Raw genomic sequence first — 27,143 nt, 5'->3', positions numbered from 1 at the left:
AAGTTTGAAAACATAATAGCGCTTCAAGCTTCGAGACGGACGAGAGTAGGAACGGGACGACACAATGGGCTATTGCGCATTGTGTCATCTCGTCGAAGTGTTCTTCCAGTTTAAGCACTTTTTTTAGCAGATCTGAGCCACTTGAGAATGCCTTATTGATGACCAATTATGAGCCAAAACTCTAGTATGTGCATTATTGTTTACAAGGTCTCGAGATCAAAGTCCGAGGACCCCTGCTGTAGTCCTCGTCAATAAAGGTCACGAGGGGAATTCTTGCCACTTGCAAGGCACAGCTCTCGCAAGGCTGGCTGGCTAAGAGCGCACTAGAAAGAAAAACAAAATCGACTCTCCTTAAACAGGGCTTTTTTTGTTTGTTTATTCTCTTTGCTTTAGACAAGGTACAGTACACACAAACTGGGAGTATTCTTTTTGAAGACACATACAAATCAGAAGATCGGCATCTGGCGTAACAAAGCATGCAGCGACTGATCACATCGACCTGCTCCTTTCGGTAGGGGTAGACCCGGGCTAAACGCGACTGCTGATTGGGCAGTCCTGCCTGATACAAGCCCCACGTTGCCAGCACCAGGAACCGCCGCCCAAACCCGTCTGGGTGTCTGTCAAAGTTGTTAGGCAACACTACGCTACCGCAACGCCGAGAAATTGATCCCGTACGATTTGCGGTCGGCAAACATTCTGGGGGCAGTGCGCAAAGACAGCCAGGCAGAATCGACACAAAACTTGGCAGAGAATGTCGAAAATCGTGAGCGATTTGCGGCAATTACGACGTGATGGCGGCCCTTAAAGCCCAACGTTGCCAACTGGTGCGTGAAAAAGTAGGGACAAGATAAAGCAGGTTTACATCCAGGATGCAGCAGTTTGAACGTTTTGGGGTATCGAATTGATGCACGGCACAGATGGAAACACTTGCAGATAGCATGTGACCGGAACAAGGTGGATTGAGACATCCATTTTCTTCCCCTCCCCCCATCCTCCCTCCTTTTATTATATAAAAGTTTTTTGTACCACTATAAAAAGATGAGAAAAGCTTAGAATCCTCCGCTTGGTTGTTTTAGCAGCTCAGGATTTGGTGGGACGTCGTCAGGTTCGACATCTTGGGGTGCTTTCCCGCGATTGCGTCGGCCGTTTTGTGTTTGACACATTTGGCAAGTTTCGCGGCCATTTCGCAGTTTCAAATGTTGGGACGGTTCGTTTCGCAGTTTCTTATAATTGGGGGTTCGAGAGCGATGCTAACCCTTTTATGATCACGGCATGACAAATGCTTCGTAAGTAGGACCATTGCAAGCAAATACAGCTCATACTGTTGTGGCATGCCTTCGGTAAGTGACAAAAAAAAAAATAACATGACTAGTTACAACAACAGGGGCCGGTTAAATATGTACTACTAGTTCGCACCCCCAGTTGGCGTGCCTGTAAAAACCATTAAATCAGCTGCGACTACTCTTCACCTTTCATACAAATGGGATCTGTAGGTTCAAAAGAACATTTGGGGTCACAGCCACAGTGCTGTCTGTCACTTTTAATTTTAAGCACAAAGGCCCGACCAAGACCCAAGGGTGTCTAGCGAAACATTGTTATGTGTTGCGAATTCTAGGGTGGAGCTCTAAGCCTCGTGTAAAAATGGCCTCCCTTTTTCTCATGCGGTTACGCTCGCCGCTTCCCCTCGGTGGTCTTTTTCCTTTCTCCAAACCATTTACATGTGAAATTGCCACACTTCAAAACATGCCTTCAAAGAGCACCCATAACATTGGTTGTCGACTTTGTCACAATTCCTTTCGTATGGTGGAATAGCAAAGCTACTGGCTCCATTTTAACAACATACTTGCTTCCGGTACCTAATCAACAAAGGTAGCAATGATAATAAAAATGTAATTTCATTTTCTGCCTAAATATTGTGACGAGCCAGAGTCATTCCCTTTCTGTAAACAGACGGGGGAGTCAATCTTCCGCTTCTTCCTTGCAATTCCATCCTCGAAAGAATTAAAACGAAAAAAGAGACAATACAATCGGAGGAAAACACGCAGAGAAGCGGAAAGTACAGGAGTGCTGTCGCAGCCACTGACCAGTCAGTCTCTTTTCCACACAATCCAACAACAACAACATTCTCTTTCAGAACTCTTGTCAATCGCGCACAAATCGCGTCGCCAGCTCCCACACGGCGGGTCACCCTCCCCCTCCCCTCCCCCCCAAATCCAGCGTCGAAAAGCCCCCTCTCCGCCCCCTCTTTACTCTCCCCCTCAAAAAAAAAAAAAGAAAGATAAACCCAGTTTTTCCAACATTCACGTTTTTTTTTAAAAGTGAAATCTGGGTCGTTACAGTGCAGCTTAGGTTCAGAAGAACAGTCAAGGGAACGTGGCTGAAGAACAACAACGAGCGGCAACAACAACTTCGAGGTGTATGTACATCGTGTTTTTAGTTTTTTTTTCTTCTTCGTCTTCTTCGACTGTGTTTTATTTTAGGGAAACGGGGGAGTGGTGGTGGTGGGGGTGGTGTGCAAGGGATAGGGGAGAGGGGGAGCGAAAAAAAAATAAAATGAAGGGAGGGTGGGGCAAAAACGAAACAAACTAGGGCGGCTGTCCGGGTCATGGCACTTTGTCGTTTTTCATGAGCAGCTTGACGTAATTACACTGTACAGGCTTGGACACTGAGAGCACGCGGAGGGCCTCTTCGATCGGGAACCACTTCCGCTTGCGTCCTGCGGCGAATGAATACGAGATGGGACACGGTCAGATGTGGCTCAGCATGTATGCTGACCTGCCGTTTTGTGTAGCACAGCAGCGTCGCCCCTCAAAGCGGAGCAGAGCATGGCAGTGCCATCATTTTAAATGAGCAGCATTCATGGGGACAGTCTATAGAACTTTCGTGACAGAGGGCTGCCTGTGAATGATGAGAAGACTTCTCCGCAGAGCTTTGGACCAAAACTGGTCGTACGGTGAAGAGTGCCAACATCCTCCACCAATGAAAGTGTCGGCACAATAAAAAGGAATGCAATACTTTGCTACGCCATAGAGAAGCTCTGTTTAGCCACTGTGCCAATGGCAAAACTTGGTTTCATGGGGTATGAGGCCACAATTTGTGCCATGGAACAGTTGTGAAATGGAAGATTTGTCCTACTGTGTGGATATCAAACTCACAACTGAACCTTTTAGGGTCGATATGATCAGGAGTGACCTTTCGTGGCAGATTGGCAAAAGTTGTGGGTGCGACACATAACAGTCCGACATGTGCAAGGAAGGATCACATAAACCTGCAGAGCGTCTGGCTAAATGTGAACCAGCCAATTGAAAAATATTAGTATTTAACTTGCATGCCTTGTTTTTGCAATTGGTTGTTTTCATTGGTGCAAATGGGCACTTATATTGTAAGCAAAACCAAGTTTGAGGACAACTGCTGTTCACTGCTGCTGATCACCTTCACATGAACGCCAAGCCTGAAATGCAAATTTGCCACGGCACAAGCAAGCTGCCGGCACGCCGGCTCAGCCATATTCCTGGAATGGTAAACTTTGTGCAAAGCAACTTATTTGCTTGGTTAGTTACTGACGTTTTAATCGCTACTATTAATGTTTTCCTCCGACGCCTTTTAGATGGAGATTTTTCTGAGCATCCAAATTGTTTCCGAGTGTAATAATGGTCAGGCCTTTGCTGAGACAGCTTGAGCACAGCTAGCACTTGAAATCAAAAACGCGAGTTGCACAGGGTAACATCGCTCGAGGTCACCCTAAATAGTTTGGGAAAGTTCGCTAGTACTTTGAGTTCAAATGTTGTTTCTGCTACCTCATGCACCAGTCTCGTTCCACAAACCGCAACAAATGTTTTCTATGCGCTTTGTAGGATGGTAGACATACATGAAGTTCTCACCTATGCTCTTCGAGTCCTCCCACTCTTCAAGCTCCTCCGTGACTTCCAAAATAAATACCATTGTGCGGTGTTTCCTCTCGAGGTTCTAGACGAGGAGAAGTGAAAAAAAAAAAAACAACGACACACCATTGTCAAAATGTGTTCAATGCACCTGGCAGAAGTTTCTCCTCGGTGCTTTCCAAACAAAAAAGAACATACACAAGCTGCTGAACCACTCCACGATAAGCATATAGTAAATATGATCAAGTTCACGTTTAGTAGAATCGGCTGAAGGGACACCTCTGACATCACTGCTTCAACTACCAGTAGTGTTGTTTATGTTTTTTTCGTGAGGCACTATAAAAGACATTCTAAGGTGCCTACCTAAATACTAGGGGACTGGACAGCCGACCCCAGCTTGCCACGCTATGACCCCAGCCTGCCACGCTATGACCTCTGGATATGTGACACCGATCCACAGATGTCTTACCAAAGCCAAATGCAGACTCTGCATTTTACTTTGCAGCAATAATGCCTTCTGTGCCTCCTCTTCTAGTACGCAGATTGAATCTTATTATTCCGATCGGTGCTCCATCACCACATGGCTCACAAGTACCGTATTCACTCGCATAATGAACACACTTTTTTTCCCGAAAAATTTACACATTGGGTTCATTATGCGGCGTAAAATTTCTGCATTTGCACACTTTGTACAAATGTCATATTAAGTGCCAATATGATACGAGAAGGTACTGTGGCACGTCTCCACTGATGGAGGCGCACCCACGGCTGGTCGGGGGCGCACCACATCAAACATGCTTTATAAATTGCAAACCTTTTTAGGTCGTTTTCGGCGTGCCTCTTGCCGAAGGAAAAGCGCCCCACGAAGCTCAGTCAGCACAGAGAGCTACGGGACCGTTCTTAAGCCTAACCACTTTCACGATTTCACTGTCCGAAAGCGGGCCAAAGACGATGGCATGTTTGTTGACATCAATGCATCCGATAGGTAAAGGATGTCTGGGGCTGGGCAATTCCTGGACCCAAGCTTCATCAAGTGTGCGCGCCGCTAAGTTTCATAGTTGACCACTTCCGCAACTACGCCACTATGCACTTGCAACCATTACGAGAGTGGCTTGGATTGACTTGGCCTGACCGCTTGGCGACAAAAGAAAACTGGCTTGGTGGCTAGCTAAATTGGATGCCATTCGAGATTCGCGGAGCCGAAAATTGGAGAAACATTCATTATGCGAGCAAGAAAAAAAAAAAGAAGTCAAAATATTGGTACCTGTTGTAAGGGGTGTGCATTCATTATGCGAGTAAATACGGTATCAAAGGATGTTTTCCAACCAATCAGAGTAGTCTGTGAGAATACTCAACTAGACTATATTTCCTGTTGCTACAGACCCAACTCTCACGACTGCTCTGGGAACAGTAGCCACAGAGTTGCCATGACATAAAATGGCAGTAAAACGGCTAAGTGGGCTAGTTGGTACATGTGTAATTATGACCATGAAAATGACCATGACCAAAAGCAGAATTTGTGGCCAACCGATGGAATCCGACCTGACACGAGTGAATGCTGTGTACGTGAATGCTTTCTTCCAATGACAGCAAGCGATTATGTAAAGACACCGACTGCCATTTCAACGTCCGTCACAAAAACAACTAGTCGAAGTTCCCCGGCAGGAGTTGCATAAAACATACTGACACCACCAATAAAAGACAAAACTTATTTCAAGAGGTTTTCACCATAGTCACAAGTTGCACAGAAAGCTGTCAAGGGTGAAAATGATAATTGATTCTCCCGAAGAGTGTGCCATCCTTCAAACGCTACAAGCTACAAGAGACTTGCCCGAAGCAGAGTTCCACAAATGAGTCGATTTACAAACGCCGCTAACGACGACCATACTGCCTGGAACACAGCTCCGGTTGTTGTGCTTATGGTATTCCTATTTTGTTTTACGGAATTTCAACCTCTTGACAATCCAAGTGAGTCTTGTATTGAGGTACAGCGACACCACACTCTCTTTCATGACAACTTGGCGAACTGCGGAGGCTACGGCCCCTGCGACCCAATAAGAGCGTCGGAGCGAGGCACGTGATATTACGTCACGGGAGCATGCGTGTCACTCCATCAAATGGCCTGGAGAAACCGGCTGCCGACTGCTGGTCACGAGTTGTCTGTTGCTAAACCAACAACTTCGGATGAGTGCCCACCACCGCAACGTTGCTGTCCACTAGAGTAGCGCTCGTCGGGAACAGTTAGTGAGACAACCATACGGTCAATTTCCCTGCGTATCTTTGGTGGGTGCTAATACCAGGTCGCAGTGCAATGTCTCGGGTGGAAGCGGTTGATTACGTGGCTGCGATTGCCAACAGCCATGGCACTACAAGGAGAAAAAATTGTGAGTGGATACGGATATGGTATCACTTTTTTCAGTTTCAATGTGATTGAAACTCACATAGTTGTTAATATTTTTATTCCTTTTTTTTAATATATTTTCTTGACAAAAATTGAGTAGGGCGAGTTTAGTTGCCTTTAAAAGAAAGAGGAGCCTAGAGCTACTTCATGTCACAGATGGCACCGTTGCTGTGGCGGTAACGAGGCCTCAGTGTCCTCGATCTGCAGTGTTATCACGTGCCTTTTTCCAAAGCTCTTATTGGGTCATGGGGGCCGCATGCTCCACTGTTCACGAACAGGCCTGGTCGCCTGTTCAGCGACCAGGCACCTGTTCAGCCGGCCTGCACTGCCTACTAAGCCAACGGAAACTGTCAGCCATAGGTCTGGACTCTGCAAAGCCAGCAGTGGCCACGCCCACTCTCTTGCCAGTTTAGACTGTGCATGAAACGAACCTGCCGTAAAATACCACGAAAGCGCCCGCAAATCGGGCACCTAATGCAAACTATACGTTAGGTGCCCGATTTGACCAGACAAGCACTCGTGTCCTGGTTAACCCAGTTTTCAGTGAAAGCGGGGTGGGCCCTCTTCCGGTATTCTATAGTAGGTGGTCTACATAGTTCAACTGAGAGAAAGGAAAACCCACTGTTCGACCCACATTAATAAACCAAGAATCGCAAACAGCTGCAACTCCACACGAATGCGACGCCAACAGCGGCGCCAAAATGGGATTAAGTTTTAGAACCCAATGTTACTCAAATCAAAAGGTAAAGCGGAAAAAACATGATTTTTTATGAGCTGACGTCCACTTAGGTCCAAGGAACGTCGACCAAGAATTGGAATTGCAGAAACCAAAGGCATTTATAAGAAAAAAAAAAAAACTATTTTTTTTTTCTTGCTGACAAGTTTGTGTGTTGCCATTTCTTGGCCCGACAAATGTTACGCCCTAGTAACCAGCGCGACACTTCCACGACATTGTCGGGTGGACATTGAGATACCACATGTGGGGACGTAATGAACACACCGGTGCGACGCCAGAGGGAGGGGAAAGGGGCACGAGGCAAAGGGTCACCTCGAAGGTCCCGAGACAGCGGCCCAGGCGTCCCCGGACCCCACCCTCCTCCATGACCTCGCGCATGGCCGCCGTGCTTGGCTCCTCGTTTGGTTCCAGGCCGCCCCCGGGCACGATCCACCGGTCGGGGGCGCTGCTGCTCGACACCAGCAGGATCTGAAACCGGCCGTTGTCAGAACCTTCCGAAACGAAGCAATGAGGGTCACCAAAGAGGATTCTGCGATCGTCTGTTCTTGGTCATAACGGATTCTACTGACCCTAAACATCCTAAAAATTAAAAAAAGTACAACCACGCGACGCCAATTTCTTGTTTAGAAACGTGATGAAAGGTCGGAATACACGCCTTTCACAGCGAATTTTTCTGATCAGGAAAGGCGGGGCACACCCCAGTGGCGGTGTCAGCGAGGTCACGATGGACACTCGTGGGCCAATAGACGCTTTGCAAAAGTCCCAAAAGCCCGCACGCGCCGCGCGACGAATAATGGGAGTCCTCGGTACGCCCCTCGTCCCGCTACCACGTGACCACGTGGCATACGCGAGCGGGTGCAGATTACCACGGAAACACCTTTTGAGCAGCCGAGTCGGGCGAGTGACGAGCCAACCGCTGCCCCTTCCTCATCCCCCTCCTTTGTACCAGCTCTGTCGTCTGCTGCACCAACGCTTTGTTGAACCTGGTCGAAACCTGCCACAGTTGCGGTGCAAATGAAATGGATTAGGCGACACTTCAATACGTGAAGGTAAGTTACGACGAATAACGTATTAAAATAAGTTCACCTGTCACGATGCCTTTACACTGCCACAGATACGGTACGCCGCCAACGACATACAACTCGGCGGGATGGCGGATGGCTGCAACGGCTGCTAACGGTAACTGCCGGAACGCGCGCACAGTCGCGGAGGCACAACGAGAAAGCACATGATCTGTACTGAGGGTTCCCGAAATTCCTGGCTGTCGTGGCGCTGTACGTTTTGCAAAAGGTCTATTGCAAGTCGCCTCTCTCAGAGAGGTGGCTTGCGATTGGCCGACGAGTGCCCGTCATCTCCGCGCTGACACTGCTGCTAGGGTATGTATTTTTCTGCCTTTCCTGAGCGGAAAAATCCGCTCAAAAAGGGGTGTCACATTTTTAAAAAAATTATTCGGCGTCGCGCGACTGTAATTTTTGAATTTTTAGGATGCTTAGGACCTGTAGAATCAGTTATGACCAAGAACAAACAATCGCAAAATTCTTTTTAGTGCACATTTAATGTTGTGGGCTTGCTCAAAAACCGGCCAGAAATATCGGCGCCCGCACATGGCGTTCAACTCTTCATCGAGGGTGGATTTTCGTGGTATTTTACCTCGCGTACTTTCAAGGCAGAGCTTCCTTCGTGCGAAAAACGAGTCCAATACCTTTGCCACAATCAACGGCAGACGACAATGCAGACGACCGAGTTAGCGGGGGTTGTGCATGTGGTACCACCTTGTGATAGGTGCAGCAAGCGGACGACGCACTCTGGTCAAAAGAAAACGACGCTGTCATCTGCTTTTATACTCGTGCCGTGTTTATAAAAGTTTGTGGGCACAAGCTGGTCTCATTAAACATTTACAAAAAGTTCTACATTTGTCAGACAATTTCCATCTGCGACAATATAGTTGTCGCGACACAGCACGGAGCATCCCACAACGCATTGAAACATGCCTGCAGTGAGCAATCTACGATATCAGTTATACACTGCTTTGTTGTTTTGTACTGGATGTGAAATTTGAGTCTTAACCGTTCATGTAACTGGGAAGAAAAACTGTTACAAGTTGTTGCATCGCACCTCGTATAACTCTTGCTTATCGCTGTTTGTGGGAATGCGGAGGCAGCATGTGCAGAATGCGGGAGCGCATATCAAGTGCATAAATCGTTATCTACAGGTGCATGATAGCAACACAAAAATGTTCTCACTCTCCGCCAAGGGAAACATCACTCGAAATTGTTGGTAAAGCACAAAAGTACTTAATTAAACATAAAGTTGCGTGAATGCTTGCAGAGGTCTCATACCAGTATTGAGCAGATCAATTCCAATAGCATGAAACTGAACTTCCCCCAGATTGCAAGCGAACTGTAGGGATAAACACTTCAGGGACCCAAAAATGTCTCCCAACAATTCCCTCGACGCAAATTAAACCAAAACTGGAGTAGAAAAAGTAAAAAAATCAAGTCGAAGGGACAGAAAAAACAGACAAATAGGCAACATATTAATTGAGAAGTCTGTCTTTTGTCTGCCTTTTCCACTTTTGACAAACCTCACTTTCCTCCACAGTCTCGAGTTAGCTTTCATTGTGGCAAACTTTCACCAGCGCACCTGCACTGACAACCGCTTTCTGTCATATTTTCGTTTTTCCACTTTTGTTGCCACTTTCGTACCATGAAGCAGAGCTTGAGATAACAAAATCGGCAAGCCCCTGAATTTTATCTCACGGGGCTTTTTCGAAGCCACGCTAATAAAGGAACAAAGAAGAGGCATAAGCCAGTACACACCCCCACCTTTGTCGAACGCGAATATATTTGCCGCCATCGGGGAAAAAATAAGTTCAAGGACCCAAGATAACTGCCTGTTTGTGCGTCACAGAGCCACTGATAGCACCTTTGCAGATAAAACCTGCGTCATAGGAAGCTTCTCACGGACGGATCCGGGAGGGGTGTGTTTCACAGTACGATGTGGCTATGCAAGGTCGAGCAATGCCTGCTGACACTGCATATGTGGTGCCATGCAGGCATGAGCTGCAACCTTCTACTGTTATACAGCATGTAAACTAATGCTTATAAGGCACTTTAAATGGCCCGCAAAAATCTGTTTCTGAACTCTTATCACGCTGCGACTTACTGTGGACGTGCAAGCAGGGACCGGAAGTTCACAGCGATAAAAATAATTGTACCAAATTTGAAGAAAAAAAAATTAAAATTGAAACTAACATACAGTAAAACCTCGTTATAACAAAACGGGATATAACAAACTAATGGATATAACAAAGCAATCATAATTCCCCTTGCTTGCTAATAGTGGGAAGAAATGGACATTGGCTATAACAAACTAATGGTTATAACGAAATAATTACGACCACTCCTTCAACTTTGTTATAACGAGGTTTTACTGTACTTTATGTGGTACATTGCCCTTTTCTCCTCTTTCTCAGACGTCTACTGAAGTTGACAAAGAGGTCACTCCAGCACCACCTACTCAGAGATTGTCAACAATGTGCCCCAGAAACTTCGGACAGAAAAACAACACATTCCCTCGGCAACATGACACCCCGTCACGCTACGCTCCGGTTCCTGCACAATGGAAACGATCAAGGTAGACGACGTAAATTTGTTTCCTGTGAGGGAAGCCTGCCAAGTGGGCAAGCGTCCAATGCACCACAGGTCCACGTCTTAGAGGAAGCTGGCCAGTGGTAGCTCAGAAAGCTCGAGCACGGACTTGTATGTCAATGTCAGTCAGTTCGTGCATTTGCAACAGCCTTGGGTTTTTCGTCGAGCACATATCGAACCGACGGCCACATATATAAAAGCGGGAGAGGCAGGCGGAGTATCTGCAGTAACGGCAACTTCCTGATGACACATGTCATCCGTGATAATCACATAAAATGTTCCAGGTTCCAAGCTAAGACCTCCTTCTGGGCAAAGCTCTGATAGCCACATTTGTTGACCAGTGTATGATTCTGGATTATTGAAAGCGTACTCTTATGAAGAGTGTGTCTGGGAGGTCAGCAGATTTATCTAGACGATCCCAACCCTGACTACCTACTCCTCTTGAAATCCATAGACTTAAATTTTCCATCAATTTAAGTTACCTTCTCGATACTCAAACAAACTCAACAGAGCAGCTTGGTTAAATTCAACTCGGAGCGTGAAACAACTCGGGGTCGTGCCACTACATGCTCAGTGAACGACAAAAAAATTGCATTGAAAAAAAGAAAAAAAATCTTTTAATGTTAAAAGAGACTGCTCGCCCCACCAAATAGGGTGAAAAAAAAAAGTGTGTGATGGCTTGGCTACATTGACTGGTCTACCTAAGAGATGTGGACACTTTTTTAGGCTACAACCTCGGTGAAATTTTCTGGTGATGCAACTCGTTCAAACGAATGAACCTCAAGTGCAGGGAATAAGAGAAGAGAGAAAGACTGAGCCTCTGCACTTGTCTGCCATACCACTATCAATGCCGTTTGTTGTGTAAGCCAGCTATTGCAGTCTGGGGCATGCACGGACATGTGCCTGCCTACACTGTCACAGAACAATTGCTGATCTGTACACAGATATGCAGCAGACAGCAACTGTTGTAAAGCAATGATTGTAATGTCCAGGTACCCCCCAACTACCTGTTATAAAACTCTGAAAAACATGACCGGGAAACTGGATGCTTCAAGCTTATCGTTCTCGGCTCGCTTAGAAGGCATCTAATATAATAATCACGATATTCCGAAGGTAGACACAACGCCAAAAATTGCTTCACCGGGGCGGGGATAGTGGGGTTCGGGAGATTTGTAGAATGGGGTAGGCAAAACGAGTTTTTGACAATGTTAGTGACTGTTCCTAACCCAACCTAACCTAACCATTGACTGTTCCTAACAAAACCTAAACCTAAACAATTGATCACCAATTTTGCCTGGGAACAGTATAATATGATTGCTCATATGTATAACAAATCCATCACAGAGGTGAAGGCGGAAAAGTTTTTTACTATTGCCTTAGTAAACATTTTTTGCAATAAACCTAAAAAAGTTCTGGGATGTAATTAATTCAAGAACTTCTAAACCTGTACAACTAATGAATGATGATCGGTTGCCATTATCGGATGAACAAAGCGTCAACGGTCTTAACAATTTTCTCCTCAGTCTTTACAACAGGTGACCAGAGTAGCATGCCTCACACAGGGGTGGATCAAGAACTCCGTTTTGGGGAAGGGACGGAAAATTTGTAAGGATGCTATTCTCCCATTCTTTTGTGTGCACCGGGGGGTCCACCCACGTCAAATTGTCCTCCGAGAAGAGGGGAGGGGGTTCGACTTTGTTTGGGGGGGGGGGGGGGGGGGCCGCCCCCGTCACCCCCCCTCTTGGATATGCCACTGGCCTCACCCAGAGTCATATATTGGGAGAGTTTGGCCAGTGGGTGTGGCAACGAAGGTGCCGGAGAGGGGAAAAGTGAAGGAAAGGGAGGAGAGCGCCAAAGGAGCGAGAAAGAAAGAAGGGACCAAAGAGAAGACGACCGCCATTTTGATGCAATGATGTCAGCACTGAGCACTGTTGAGGCTATGCGTCATCTGCTATGGGCTTATTTCTTTTTTGCCTGAATAAAAGTTTGCATTGAAACGCGGAGAAACTTTGTTCGTTAGCTTTTTAGGCCACTGAAGAACAGCACTACATAATTTTCTTGCCAGGGCCTGCCAAATAAAAGGAAAGAACCGAAATTTGGATGTCGATCCCATGCATTCCGCCGGTCGAATGAATGAAAATAGCGGCCCTTCCCGCTCAGCTGGGAGCAGCCGGGAGTTCACTCGCATATGCTCACGCCTCTTGCTCTTTGCCGCGGGCTGATTGGCTCACTCGGGAGGGTGGCGTTACGGCGGCAAGATGATAGACTGGCCAAACTCTCCCCATATACGGCTCAGGCCTCACCTTGCATCACCCTCCCGTGGCTGCCACTGAAATCACTTATTCAGGCATCATAAGCTCAATAGAAAGGTTACAGCTCTCTTCCAGCTCTGGGGATGACAAAATTAACTCCAAATTACTGAGAAACACCAAATCACACAAAGCCCATTTTTGTTAATTATATTCCAGCAATCGCTGTCTTCTGGTGAACTCCCTACAGATTGTAAAATTGGCAGAGTGTACCCTATACACAAATCAGGCAATCAATCTTCACCATGAAACTATCGCTCCAAATCTTTCTTGAACATATGATATATTCAAATGTTTTGAAGCATTAGTGAACAAAAGGTTAGTGCGCGAACGAGCTGGTGGTGGTTAAACATTTGACTAAAAACCCCGAGACTGGGACGAGAAGGGACGGACAACCACAAAGTCTTAATACTTTGTGTTTGTCCGTCCCTTCTCGTCCCAGCCTCGGGGTTTTTAGTCTAATGTTTAAGAAGCATCTTGAAAATAACCACATCCTTTTTTCAAACCAGCGTGGGTTCAGACAATTGTTTTCTTGCGAAACACAACTAGTCCAACTTGTTCATGAAATACACAGCAACAACGATAACATACAGACTGACACCATACCCATTGATTTTTTTCAAGCATTTGATAAGGTATCCCATCGTTTACTCATGTTCAAACTGAATCAACTTCACATAATTCCATCTGTAACATCATGAATCAGACAATTTTTAAGCAATCATACTTAGCATACTACTTGTCATCTTATCCTCCTGTATAACGTCCTGTATTTGACTTTTTGCTGGCTGTGTAATTTACCGATCTGTATGTAACCTGGAAGATAACCTAACCCTGCAAGCCGACCTTAACCTATAATAGTCGACTGGCGTAATAAGTCGAAACTAATAAACTCTTCTAAAATGCAACTCGTTTCCCTCATGCGTGCCCCTAGTCCTTTCTCTTTTTATTACACGATGTGCAGCCAGGCAATTACCAAGCCATGTAATGTGCATCTTACAAGTATCTTGGCATTCACTTATCTAACGACCCCTCATGGAACATGCATATAACACACATCCCGTCTTACGCTAACTCCTCTTTTAGCTATCTTCGACAGAATCTAAAACTAGCACCATCATCAGAACTAGCCTACACTACTCTCGGTAAGATTACAAATTGCACATGCATCATCCATCTGGTCCGCTTGTCAACGTTCATTGATAACCACCATAGAGGCACTTCAAAATTGCGCAGATTCATATTTTCAGATTACTCACGAGACATCAGCATTACTTTGTTAACGAATGAAATCTAACCTTGATGTGCTCTTGTCTACAAGAACATTATCACACCTATCTCTTTTTTGCAAGATTTACTATCATAATCATGACATCAGAACTTCATCGTTATTTCCTCCCACTTGCATATTTCCTCGCATTGATAACGTTCGTAGAGTCCGTCCAATTTTCGCTTCGTTGGTCTTGTTTCTTAACTCCACCTTGCCATTAAAAATAAGACTAAAATAACCTGCATAACAGTATCACGACACAAACAGATCATAACACATTCATATCCCCACTAACCACCCATTTGCAGTTGCACTAATAGCAAATTCAATTTGTGTTTGTAGAAATACTTTACTCTTGTATTTTTTCCTGTTTAATTACCTGATCTTTCCTAAAGGTGTTTGAGTGGTCATTTTTCCTGTTTCTAGCTTTATATAACAATGTTCTCCAGCCAGTAACCCCCTTGTGCAAAGCTGTAAGGGTCTTCAAGGTTTAATCAATTATGATAATGATGATGATGATTTAGAGGAAGGCTGAAGAAACAATGATCCTCTGTTAACACAGAGCATGTTATATGGCCGGCCCCTAAACAATTCCATCACTCAACCAGGGACCGAAGTCGATAAGCTGACTGCCAGCCGAATGCTGACCGCTGCGCTCGTCTTCTCACGTGCGTCCTCCTCGACTGCATCCGTGTTACTCTCGGCGGGGGCGAAACATCACGCGGTCAGACATACAGCAGCATCCTTCTCCAAGAAACGAGCACGTTTCGGTCTTGCATCGGGTAACAGCACAAGAAAGAGCAACAACAAAAAAAGCAAATGCTCCACTAGATGTGCTCAGAAGTTGAGGTATGTTCAAGTGTTTGGTTCTCTTTTGCTGTGAGCTGGTGCCAGAACTCTGCTCAGCGGTGCTGCGTTTTAACTGTTCCATTTCCGCGCGCATTAACATTTTCATCGCAGAAGATGGCACCGAGCTATCATTTGCACCACTCAGTCTCCACAGGTGTACAGCTACTCCATGATAGCACGTTAGATTCCATGTTACCACACTACTTTTGCCACGTTAGTAACGTGAAGGGGCAACTTTTTTTTCTCTCAACTAGCGTAATTCTTGTGACTGGGTTTAGGGCAGCTGATGTAAGGATGAGTGGACAAAAAGTATCCAAGGGGAGCATTGTTTCGTCTATTCTCTCCATTGTCCTTGTTTTCTGGCGCTTTTCTAATCTAAGACGTACCAACTCGCCCAACTCCAGATTCTTCTACACTTTTTCTCAACTTTCTTCTAAGGGTCTCACATTGCAAGTTCAACTAACAGACCCTCTTTCCTAACTGATTTGGTCCTGTGCATGTCTGTGTGTGTGTGTGCGTGTGTTTAAAATGGGGGAAAGGTATCTTTTAAGATATTTCACAAGCAACTTTTTTTTCTCTCTCTAGATGGGCAGCTTTGAAGGTAGGTTTGTCGACTTGCTTTGGGAGTTCAGTCACCACGGGAGTTGACTCGACAGGGGCTGACGCAGAATGTGCGCGCCAAGTGAAAACTCGCATCACAGCTGCGTTAGCGATAAGCTCAGCGGCACATGGGCACCGTCTCTCGCCGTAAATCATCGAAACGAGCCGTGAATTAGTCACGATGTTGAGGGTGAAACACAGCCATCGCCTTTTGCTGACCGATTTCATACACAGAAGCGCGAGACCACCCAAACACCCAACCAAAGAGCACACGTACCCGTGTAGCGAACTGCAACCCGTCAAATGTTATGCACAATTGAAGTGTCCACCAATGAATCGAGCAGCAAGGTCACCACCGACACCGGCACAACACGACAGCGACGCAGTGACTAAACGCCGCCAGATAAACAGGAGCCCGAAAAGCGCATCCGACAGAAACGAGATAGGGTGTTAGGAAGAGGGCACAGAGTACGATTCTCGGCCACCCCCAAAAAATAAGGGGAAAAAAAAAAAAATAATGGCAGCATTGCTTGCTAACCAGCCTGCTCCTTTCAGGAGCGGGTAAAAGCGGAATATACGTGTGTTGTTGGTAGAGCACAGTGCTATCGATGAATGCAGCTTTGGGTCGGCCACAAGCGAGACGACGAGGTGTTTAGAGAGTCGAGGTGAAAAATCCGACGGGTCGGCTTACCTCAGTCTCTTCTCTGCGCACGCACAAACACGCCGCACGTCGCCGAAAACCGTCTTCGTCATACGTGCGAGTGGAATTTGGCTTTTCTTTCATACTTCGCCGGGAAGGAGAGGCGCGACTTCGGACTGCGAGCGGCTAGGATTTCATCGCTGCCCGGACTTGTACACAAGCCGAGGTGCACTCACTTCCAATCGCCCCACGGCCATTTTTGAGACATGCTGCGCATTCGGTTGTTCTCTGGCCAACGTTGAACGGGGGGCGCGGCGCCTGCGAAAACGGTGACGTCACGCTTCAAAGCCGAGGGCGAAGGTCACGTGATACGGAGCTTGCAGGATAGCGTTTAACAGCGGCACTTATGTTGACGAATCAAACGCACCCGTATCGGGCACGTTTTTGTTTTGTTTTTTTCTTTTTCCTTAAGTCTTTTTCTTTACGCATTCTCCGTTCACAGCGCGAGATGCCGTATTCGACCGTTCGACTGTCATGTTTCATTCATAAAGAACAAAACCGTGACGTTAGCGAGTGATCGTTCGAGCATGAGCATGCCTGATCATTGAAGCGCGCCGGGTAGAAGTAATTACCACGAAGTCCAAAGAAGTTTCGTCGATTTCATTCTGGTTCTGCTCTGGCTAGTACCGGCTAGTTCCGGTTTAGTTGATGCGTACTCATATGCGTATTTACAGTTTTTATTACAAAGTAGAATTGGTAGAATGCAAAACGTACGGTTGTTCATCATACTTTCCGGAACGTATTTAAAATATGTCGTCGTCTTTCGAGCATAAGGCCAAAATTTATGCTCCACCTAAATGAAGCTATCGTCTCAAGATCTACCGAATTTTAATATTGTGTGTAAAATATTTCAACGACTTGTGTTTCTTCAGCTTCATCTTCCAGTTTAGCTAGTAGCAGACTTCGCAGCCAGCGGTACTAGCAGAAATCGCAGAGAAACATAGCGACAAATAACAATAAAACACAATTGCAGCTTACAGTGCCCTCTCTGGGAAGGCAAAATATTTTCTAGCATGTTTTGAGCGGAGGAGCTCCCCAGTTTTGATTCAGTTTGTAGTTTCGTTCCCTGCCCCCTTTTAAGTCTGATCTCATGAAGAATTCTCGGTTTCCCTGGTAAGCACGACTGTCCAGCCGTTCGGTGAGATTGTCCACTGTGTCTTTCAACGTCCCCAAAACCACGTACAGCGAAGCAGAGCGGAGCGGTCAATAGTGGTCACCTGAAACCCTCCGTTTCGGAGGGGCCGTAGCCGCTACGACAGAGGCATTGTCGAGAAATACTAAGAAGACCGAACGTCGCGGGAGGCTTCGGTTGACTCGTGAGCGTTAATTTGAATCCACACAACTTAAAGCTTTTATTTTACCGTTGCTAGAATGTTCCCGAAATCGGCGAGCGCGCTGCTCCGGCGTCGGCCACAGGAGCAGCCGCTCCTTCTGCAGAAACAATATCATTATCGAACCACACATTTTCAGCACCGTATATCTTTGTAGCAGGGTTACTAGACCTCCCACTGTCGTTTTTTTTTCCCCCCTTTTGATTGCTTTTAATTTTTTGCACGTTTTTTTTTTTCTTTTTTTGCATGCTGGTTCAGTAGAAATGACCTGCTAGTAATGCACCATTATGCTCTGCAGGACATGTAAACATATTTATTCATGATTATCTTAAAGAAACTTCAAGATGAGGAGGAAGCGGTTGTTACTCATCAACTTCGAGACTGCAGGTGTGCTCAAGAGGGTATCCTTGAGCCAATACTTGGCAATGATGCCCTTTATTGCATGTGCCGTAAGCATTACGACGGCAAGAAATATGTATAACTCGTAGGGTCCCATCTTTCTGCTAGTGTATACGGAATCTGACCGTCAGCATTGGCGTGGCAGCTACCGTGGCACAATGGCGTCCACAATATCCTGTGTAAAAGAAACTTTGTAGTGGCAGTTAAAGGGTCAAGAAGGCAGGCCATCTGTTGACAAACAGTCTGCAGATGTCTTTGATCTCCTGTGCAGAGTTCGAAAGCGGCATGACGGACCGATCAAGGCTGCTACACTACATGACGTCCGGGGAATAGATGCGACTCCTGATGGCTGCCGAATCCGGTGGACAGCATGAATACGTGGTCCTCGAACCTTTTATCCACCAGGTAACTACAGCAAAAGTGACATCTTTGAACTACCAGTTCCACAACGTCGGTATTCCGGACCAGAGTCGTTATAAACAAGCTGTGCTTCAGAGTAGCGACACATCAACCATCTTGGTGCTTAAAATTATGGTTTCCGGTTGTCTGGAGCTTCATCTGAAATCGCAGTGGGCGGTTTTTCGTCCCCCAGAAATTGTTAAAACAGTCTGCGTCGGAGCAAGCCTGAGCTTCTTGACACTGCATCTAGAGATTGGGAAGCCACATTTTAGGATTGTAACAATCGCCTATTGCGCCCGGTCTGCACAAAGGACCAAAATGGTGGCGCCCCCAAGAGAACCAGGGAATGAACTGACGACGCACTAAGCGTAGCTTTTTCGGTGGCTGTATCCCAGACATCTTATGCATATTCTGAACGTGCCACACACCTGTCCAATTGGCATCCTGGATATGTATAGTGGGCTTCTTGCAACAGTTGCATTTCTTGTAGCGGTGAGGTGCCCTTTGCCTGCTCAAAACTTCACAGACATGATTCGGCAATGCATATTGATTTCTCGTGCTTTTGGTGTTAGGTTGGAGGACGCTCATCGATGCTATGCTTGGACGAACTGACCCTGTGCAAGCCACTCATACTGCAGGAACTCAGGTTCTATGAAAACCTTCCAGATGTGCTTAAGCCCTTTACGTCGGAATACAAAGGCAAGTTGTGTGGCCGTGGGTTGCGCTTTTTGCGCAATAAACAAGTGAAACACCTTTTTTTTGTTTAAAGGGGTACTCTGATGTTTTCTTTATGGTTCCCGATTTGCCTAAAAATTTGTTAAGCACATCAACATCGCTGAAACAGTAACCAATTTTGGGCCAACGCGAATTTTTCTTTTTGCAAATTTATTGAATATACAATTTTCTTTCTCGCCATATTTTTGGAAGTAAAAGTCTCTACTGTCAACGATAAAAAAGCAATGTCAGCCGAAATATTTCGTCAGAGTGTAGCCGCGTACTCCACTAAAACCGATTTTAAAGATGCGACCAGCTGCTCTTTAGCGAGCAGCAAGCTAGTTAGCTTTTAGACAAGAAACACTGGTGCAGCATTCCTGTGACGTCACATCGCGGTGCAGCTGCAGTTGATTGGTTGCACCGCGTATCGCACCACCACGGTTACGTCACGTCGTGGCCGTACAGCTGATGATCAGTGTTGCACTCCCCATAGCAGATAGTTTTGGTCTTGCCGTGGACGCCTGAAACCAAAATTTGAGCCGTAACATTTAAAAATCTACACAGAATATTGGAAAAAAAAATAATTATACCTTGTAATTCAGAGACACTGCCTTATCTGACAAGTCGTAATCCCAAAAATAATTTTGCCACCTTGGCAAAAATGGACACTCCGAGCAACTCAGTGAAGAAACCAAACTTGGATTTCACTTCAGTTTAAAAGAACCATGACCCAAGCAGCACAAGAATATTGGGCGAGCATCTACACAATATTGTTGCCAAATACTCCGAATATACGGTTATTCCCATCCACACGATGTCCAGACAGTATCGTTTGAAAAGGGGGGCCGTACCAGCACAATATCACTGGAGTACTGCCAGCGTCGGCTGAGCATCCGCCGGACATCGCGTGTCAATCGAGTGCCATCAGTGTCGTCTGAGTAGCCGCCAGATATCACCCATTGCATCCACAGAGTACTTAGAGAGTCGGCTGAGTATCCGCCGGGTATCGCGTATGTCAATCAAGTACTGGAAGTGTCGTCTGAGCACCCGCAGTATATCGCACGTATGTCTACAGAGTGCTTGGAACGTCGGCGACATAATCCGTTGCAACACAAGACGGTAGGGCGAGGGTAAGACGGGCCGGAAAGGAGGCGAAGCAGACGAACGCTGGAGAAGAGAGGGGGACACCTTTCTCTCTTTAGCGTTCCGTCTGCTTCCTCCTCCCGGCACTTCTTACCATCGCCCTACCTTCTTGAGTTGCAACAGACTATAGATACCGCCCAATTTATCTGTTACAAAAATATTTTTATTTGCTCACGCCACCATTACGCTTTGGGCTTTTTTTGGCACCTTTATTATAGTCGCATGCAGATACATTACGCATACCACAAGCATCAACTGAACATATACATTGAGTGCATACATGGCACATACAAACATTAGCCCAATAGCGCACTAACCAACACCTCCTAGAAATAAAGCCGTAGTGCCCTTTTCGTGACGTCGCAACGGAATGCCATTGGGGGCCCGCGTCGAAGCAAATGCAAAGCGCGTGGATCGACCGTCATAGCTTTCAGTCACATCCGCGTGTCTTATTAGCTAAAATGAAAGCTGCGCGTAGCAACGGGTGTAGAAAACATTTTGTTGCACTGGCAAAACATTACATTGCTAAATAATTGTACGAAATGGCAAGACGAGTGCGTATAAGATGTCAATAGAAAAATGTGATTGTTTTAACTCGAAAACATTCAGTCACGCAATTATTACCGTAGGAATGCATGTTTTATACAGAAATACTTCGGCAAAATGGCGAGACACGCAGTGATTTGAAAGAGCAAAACAGACCACAGTTCAAAATCAGGTAGACGTAGTCAACGCGGAAATCCCTAGACAAGTGTCACTTACGATCATGTAAGCGACTGTTATCGCGTGCAGTCACTGAATTCTTGCATTATACCCCAGGCCACATGGAAAGCTAATATAATTTCGAGCGAATTGCATTATGGGGGGTCGACAAATCAGCTTGCGACGCTCGTATATTCACTCAAGACCGCGAACTGATTAAATCTTATATCATTCAATGAAAATATATTGGCTTTTCCGTGTGACAGGAATACTAAACTTACTATTTAGTCAACTAATTTACCTATGGGCTTGAGCTGCCTTAAAACAAAATATCTTATTTTGTATACAATAATACTATTACCTTAATACAGTTAAGATTCTAGTATAAACACGGTAAAGACAATAAAATCACATTAGGATAAATAAACACAAGCACCAACAACGCACTTTCAGTAATCACATACTTGTTATTCACCTTCCAGTCAAAACTAGAATATTACCACGCATATTTACAAACGTCGACGCAACAGCACGCGGTTAACGATGAAGAACAACACTCCATTCATCACGAGATTTAAAAACAAAATTGACTGCAGCACTTTACTCGCGTCCTACATGACTAAGAAAACTCATAAATAAGTTGTTTCTCACCTGTCAATCGCATCCATACGTCCCGCTCTATCTGCCAAGAAAACATCTGAACACGAACACCAAGACGTCTCTTGGTCGAGAGAGGGCTCTATCGATAATGACCAGTGTCATCGTTGACTAGTTGCGACACATGTTACTCAAACCGTAGTAGGACTTGTTCCGCGAATGCACGTAAATGCCATAGTATCAGGCGAACACAAAGAAAAAACTACCCGAGAGCCAAGACTCCGGTGATGACGGAAAAACTACGGGAAGGAAACAAGTCTTAAAACAACCAAACACGAGAGCGCCAAGCGCCGATACTGGCGCGTCGGAGACCGAGAAAAAAAGAAAGACCGTTGGTCCAGGTTAGTCAGCGTACGGGCGAAACTCGTAAACAACACGTGATCAGGAGAGGAGCAATACTGTCTCTCTCCCTTTCCCTTTCCAAGGCGCCAGCGAGTCTGGTCACGTGAGGTGTAACGAGGTTGGGTTCACTCCGTCTTATTATGCCTCCTCTTTCGCTCGTGTCATCCCGTCTCTCTCCTCTCCCTTTCCAAGGTCTCTTTTTGGGAGGAAGATCGGGATTGCGTCGGCGCGATATAACAGACATTCTGTGGACATAGGCCGTGTCAAAATGGTTCCGGCTTTCTTTCAATCTCATTTTTCGAATTGGCCGAAAATGCCTAATACTGCGCAGTTATTGCAGATTCAAAAATAATAATCAGGGAAAAACACGGTTCGTGTACCATATATAACATGTTTGCTTCGCCGCAATAATTCCGTCGACATCGGCAGAATCAAAATGGTACAGGCACAATTTTCCCGATACAAGAAAAAAATCGGCAATACTCGCACAACTTTCCCGACCCGAGGCGAATATCGCCCCAATATTGTGCGCTGCCTGGGGACATTTAGATTGCCCTTTTTAATGGGTTAACTAATGCCCGGAATGCACACATACTGTCGAGACCGGTTATAACGAAGTCGGTTATAACGAAATAGCGGCTACAGCGAAGCGATCACGATTTCCCATTCCCTTTTGCACTTCATTAACCGAAGTCGGTTATAGCGAAATAGTTGATGTAGCGAAGTGAGTTTTAATTTCCGTTGACTTCTTTATAACCGGTCTCGACAGTAGTTCATATTCATAAGGCATGGAACAGGCATCACATATAATTTGCAATGCTGGTTTTGAAAAGAGGTGCATTCATTCTTTGTTTACCGCCTTAAGAACGCCGGCCATTAAGCCTGCACATAACCACGTCTTTCCTCTCGACCAGGTGTGGTAGAAGTGGCGCTATCAGAGGATCCCGATGGCTACCTGACTCTGACAGCGCATTCATCGTACGAGCATCTCAAAAATGGCTGTGCATCTAGTCACTCCATCAAGAGCACAGACAGCCTCACAAGGGCCCGGAAATACAGGTTGGCAAGAGCTCCCTCGAGATCTTCTAAGGGTTTCAGCCTCTGTTCCTGCATGTTTATGAATGTCACATTAGATGGAAGTTGCGCTTGATTTGCTTTCACCAATGTGCACCAGGGCAAAGAGTTTGCACCCGGCATGTTCAAGTATACTACTGAAATAGATTTGGTTAAGGTAATTTGCTGTGGATGTAAGCCAATACAGATGGATTACTTAGATTGTGCCAAGGTAGTAAATTGGGCCATTTGGGAAACGTTGCACATGATGTGGATAAAAATCCCAGCAAACGCGGACGACAAAAATACATAGCCCCGTCGGGACACAGCGGTTTATCCCCATCATGTACAATGTTTACTTCAAGGTAATACACCTTGTAATAACACACTGCAAATATCTGGATGCTATTAGAAAACCTCCACAACCCTCTAATTTCACCAGTTGATAAGAGATGCTTGAACAGGATTCACTACTATTCAAATCAATATTGGAAGCTTTGGAACATCTGCATGTGTCTAGTAATAGTATGCAATTCTGTCTTGCCTCCCTTTAAAAAGCAAAAGTGGGAATGGCAGAGTGGTACTTAATTTGAATCACTACTATCATTAACAAGTTCCTCATGTAGACCACAGTGATCGGCTATTAAGACAGCAATTAGATTGGCCTTTTTCATAAAAAGTTTCAAATTTCTAGGAAGTACTGTAGGTAGGTACCAATTGGAAGATGGACGCCGGCGTATCATGACCGTTTGAATGCATTACTTTGTGGACAAGGAATGCTTTCCATGTTATTCTAAAATATAATCATGTTTATGTTGTGTCTGTGTAGTGTGTCGGATGCTTCACAAACGGACGCATAATGAGTTGGTCTGGGACCTTGTCAGTTGTCCAGACACCTTTCGCCTCAGATCATCCAGTTCCTTTGTTTGAATTTAGCGATTTCGGTTCGATTTTCGATTAGAGATGAATGCCAGTGTGTTTGTGGCTGCAGGATGCGTTGGCAGAAGGCTGGCAGTATCGAGATTGAACCGGTGTTGAAGGAGAGTGCTCAGCTCTTTGAGGAGCACGACGGCGGCAAGAAGGACAGCTTCACCACCCACAATCCGTGGATCGTGCGCTGCCACAACCACCAGATCCAGAAGTTCCTTTCGTCGTCTGGAAGCCCCAAAGGTTAGCGAGGACGCCGCAGATAGGGCCCTGCCCCGCAAACTGATAGACTGGAAAAGAACATAAGGGGTTGTTACTGCCGGAAGAATGAACTGATTCTCTAAGGGGCAGGGTAAGGGAGAAAGGAAAATGATGGGAGGAGGTGAGAGTGCCAGGATGAGTGACCGTGAGTGACAAGATATATATGGTAGAGCTTCATTGATACATCTCGGTTGATGTGTTTTCCTGGTCGTTGCGTTCACAATTCCTAACCCCATTTAGCTCCAGGAGACATGTATATTAATTTACTTTTTGCCTTCCCAGTTGTATCAAAATACTGCCACCAAATGCAGCTGATGTAACAAATCAAGTCGCCCGGCTGCGGCTGCCTCTTCCTTCGCTTTCTCTACTTCTCACGTCTTTGCCTTCCTGCACTGTGTTTAAGTTCGTAGTCATACTTCCCCATTATAAACTGGCACGCAAATTGAAGTTTGTGGTCTTGCTTCACAGCTTTGCATTAGCATGCACATTGAATTTTGTAGTTATGCTTCACCGCTTTGCACCGGCGCACAAGGTGAAGCTCGTAGTCGTGCTTCACTGCTTTGCACCGGTGCGCAAGGGGAAGCTTGTAGTTGTGCTTCACCATTTTGCACCGGCGCACACGTTGAAGTATGCAGTACCTCGTGTGCACTAGTATTCACATTCAAGTTTGAAGGCGTGCTCGGCTCCGTGCACAAGGTGAAGTTTGTAGTCATACTTCACAGCTTTGCACCGATGCTCAAGAGGAAGTTCGTACTCGTGCTTCACTGCTTTGCACCGGTGCGCAAGGGGAAGCTTGTAGTTGTGCTTCACCATTTTGCACCGGTGTACACGTTGAAGTATGCAGTACCTCGTGTGCACTAGTATTCACATTCAAGTTTGAAGGCGTGCTCACTGCTCGGCTCCGTGCACAAGGTGAAGTTTGTAGTCATACTTCACAGCTCTGCACCGATGCTCAAGGGGAAGTTTATAGTCGTGCTTCACCGCTTTGCACCGGCGCGCAAGGGAAAGCTTGTAGTTGTGCTTCACCATTTTGCACCGGTGCACACGTTGAAGTATGCAGTACCTCGTGTGCACTAGTATTCACATTCAAGTTTGAAGGCATGCTCACTGCTCAACTTCGTGCACAAGGTGAAGTTTGTAGTCATACTTCACAGCTTTGCACCGGCGCTCAAGGGGAAGTTTGTAGTCGCGCTTCACCGCTTTGTACCGGCGCGCAAGGGGAAGCTTGTCGTTGTGCTTCACCATTTTGCACCGGTGCACACGTTGAAGTATGCAGTACCTCATGTGCACTAGCATTCACATTCAAGTTTGAAGGCGTGCTCACTGCTCGACTCTGTGCACAAGGTGAAGTTTGTAGTCATACTTCACAGCTTTGCACCGATGCTCAAGGGGAAGTTTGTAGTCGTGCTTCACCGCTTTGCACTGGCGCGCAAGGGGAAGCTTGTAGTTGTGCTTCACCATTTTGCACTGGTGCACACATTGAAGTATGTAATACCTCATCCGCACTAACATGCACATTAAAGTTTGTAGTCATGCTTCACAACTTTGCACTGATGCGCAAGGTGAAGTTTGAGTCGTGCCTCACCACTTTTGCACCGTTGCACAAGGTGAAGTTTGTAGTCATGCTTTACTGCTTTGCACCAATGCGCAAGGTGAAGTTCATTGTCGTGTTTCACCATTTTGCACTGGTGCACACGGTGAAGTATGTAGTACCTCATGTACACTAGCATGTACATTAAAGTTTGTAGTCGTGCTTCACCACCTTGCACCGATGCAGCGGAAATCGTTGACGGAAATTAAAATTGTGGTTTTGGGTTGCTTTTTGTCTGATCTATAGGCTCCCAAGATTGTTATTGGTTGTTGCAGTTTCTTGGTTCATAATGTTTTTGTTTTACCGCAATCCCCTCAAAAACATAACAAGGTTCTTCTGTAGAGAAAGATGACTTGAGATCAATAGCAAAGGTAGCTCCATACTGGGTTCGACTTTCTGTGGCAATGCAGCTAAGGCTGCAGAGCCAAAGCATGCCATTTCACTCCACAGCTGAATATATGAGCTGGGTGTAACTTAACCAATTAAAAAAATATATAATTGTTACTTTTAGCTTTGATTTCACAATCTTGCTATAATATTGGTCAAGATCTGCCTAACTTATGACGTTTCTTTGTTAGCTCCTTTGGTTTTTTGTTTGTTTTTTTGGTTTAAATTCGCTGTAGGTTTTTTAGTTCCCTGCGAAACAAACATGGCGTCTTTCTCATGTGCATCGTTGGGTATTGTCAGTACCATGGTGCATTGTCAGTGCCTTCTATGTGCTTAACCAGAAGTTGTCAAAACAAGCCAATCAAGTGGTGTGCAATGTGCACGCGCAAGTGAGACAGAAGGAACACTGACTCACCATCTTTTCTGTATACCGGTTGGTTAGCTAGCTCACCAGCATGAGCGAGCAGTGTTGGGGATTGAGCACCGGATCCCTGGGTTCTGCAGCGCAGTGTTGCAGAGTTGCCACTCCGGAGTTGGAATGATTCCGGAATCATTCCACATTTTAGCGACCCCGGAATGGAATGGGAATGGAATGGCGGCAACGTTCAGGCGAATGGAATGGGAATGGAATTAGATGCCTTTTGCCCGGAATGGAATGGGGCCAGGGTCTTTATATTTTATTATTATTTTTTTTTTATGTTTAGCTATACCGAGCCAGACAGGGAGTCGGTTGTTCAGAAATAAAATGAGCGGGAGACTGCAAACCCGCGTAAGGCCCTAACAGACTTATACGCAAAAAAAAAAAGAAAAAATGCAATACAAAAAACAAGCGTCAATGCAA

The 27,143-nt window shown here is 45.8% G+C and overlaps 2 protein-coding genes across 5 annotated transcripts in view; one reads left to right on the top strand and one right to left on the bottom strand.

Moving 5' to 3' along the window:
- Positions 1 to 351: 351 nt before the first annotated feature.
- On the bottom strand, positions 352 to 16,656 carry LOC8034888 (diphosphoinositol polyphosphate phosphohydrolase 1). Its single transcript, XM_002410689.5, has 4 exons — positions 16,388 to 16,656; positions 7,331 to 7,486; positions 3,882 to 3,966; positions 352 to 2,716 (listed from the first exon to the last, which is right to left on the bottom strand). The coding sequence occupies exons 1-4, from the start codon at positions 16,478 to 16,480 to the stop codon at positions 2,604 to 2,606; spliced, it is 447 nt and encodes a 148-aa protein (XP_002410734.1). The 5' UTR covers positions 16,481 to 16,656; the 3' UTR covers positions 352 to 2,603.
- The window catches only part of LOC115317279 (inositol hexakisphosphate kinase 1), a 24,575-nt gene continuing 12,287 nt past the window's right edge, over positions 14,856 to 27,143 (top strand). The window contains exons 1-5 of one of the 4 annotated variants that reach the window (XM_029976902.4): positions 14,856 to 15,096; positions 18,398 to 18,531; positions 19,098 to 19,224; positions 22,998 to 23,142; positions 24,128 to 24,306. In XM_029976902.4, the coding sequence (XP_029832762.2) occupies positions 18,460 to 18,531; positions 19,098 to 19,224; positions 22,998 to 23,142; positions 24,128 to 24,306 (523 nt within the window). In that variant the 5' untranslated portion in view covers positions 14,856 to 15,096; positions 18,398 to 18,459. Of the gene's footprint in view, positions 15,097 to 16,821; positions 17,713 to 18,397; positions 18,532 to 19,097; positions 19,225 to 22,997; positions 23,143 to 24,127; positions 24,307 to 27,143 lie in introns of those variants that run through there. The other 3 variants (XM_029976903.4, XM_029976900.3, XM_029976901.3) reach the window with 3 other exon arrangements.

The sequence above is a fragment of the Ixodes scapularis genome, unplaced genomic scaffold (genome assembly GCF_016920785.2).
Source record: "Ixodes scapularis isolate PalLabHiFi unplaced genomic scaffold, ASM1692078v2 PGA_scaffold8__174_contigs__length_109621045, whole genome shotgun sequence".
In the NCBI taxonomy this organism is placed as follows: Eukaryota; Metazoa; Arthropoda; class Arachnida; order Ixodida; family Ixodidae; genus Ixodes; species Ixodes scapularis.
This window is presented reverse-complemented; position numbering and strand designations above follow the sequence as displayed.

Bases quoted from the DNA above. Each gene is read 5' to 3' on its own strand.
- LOC8034888 (XM_002410689.5), bottom strand. From the start codon at position 16,480: ATGAAAGAAAAGCCAAATTCCACTCGCACGTATGACGAAGACGGTTTT. The intron at 3,967-7,330 runs GTGACCCTTTGC...CTCCTCGTCTAG, and splicing joins GCTGTCTCGGGACCTTCGAG to AACCTCGAGAGGAAACACCG. The intron at 2,717-3,881 runs GTGAGAACTTCA...CATTCGCCGCAG, and splicing joins GGAGGACTCGAAGAGCATAG to GACGCAAGCGGAAGTGGTTC.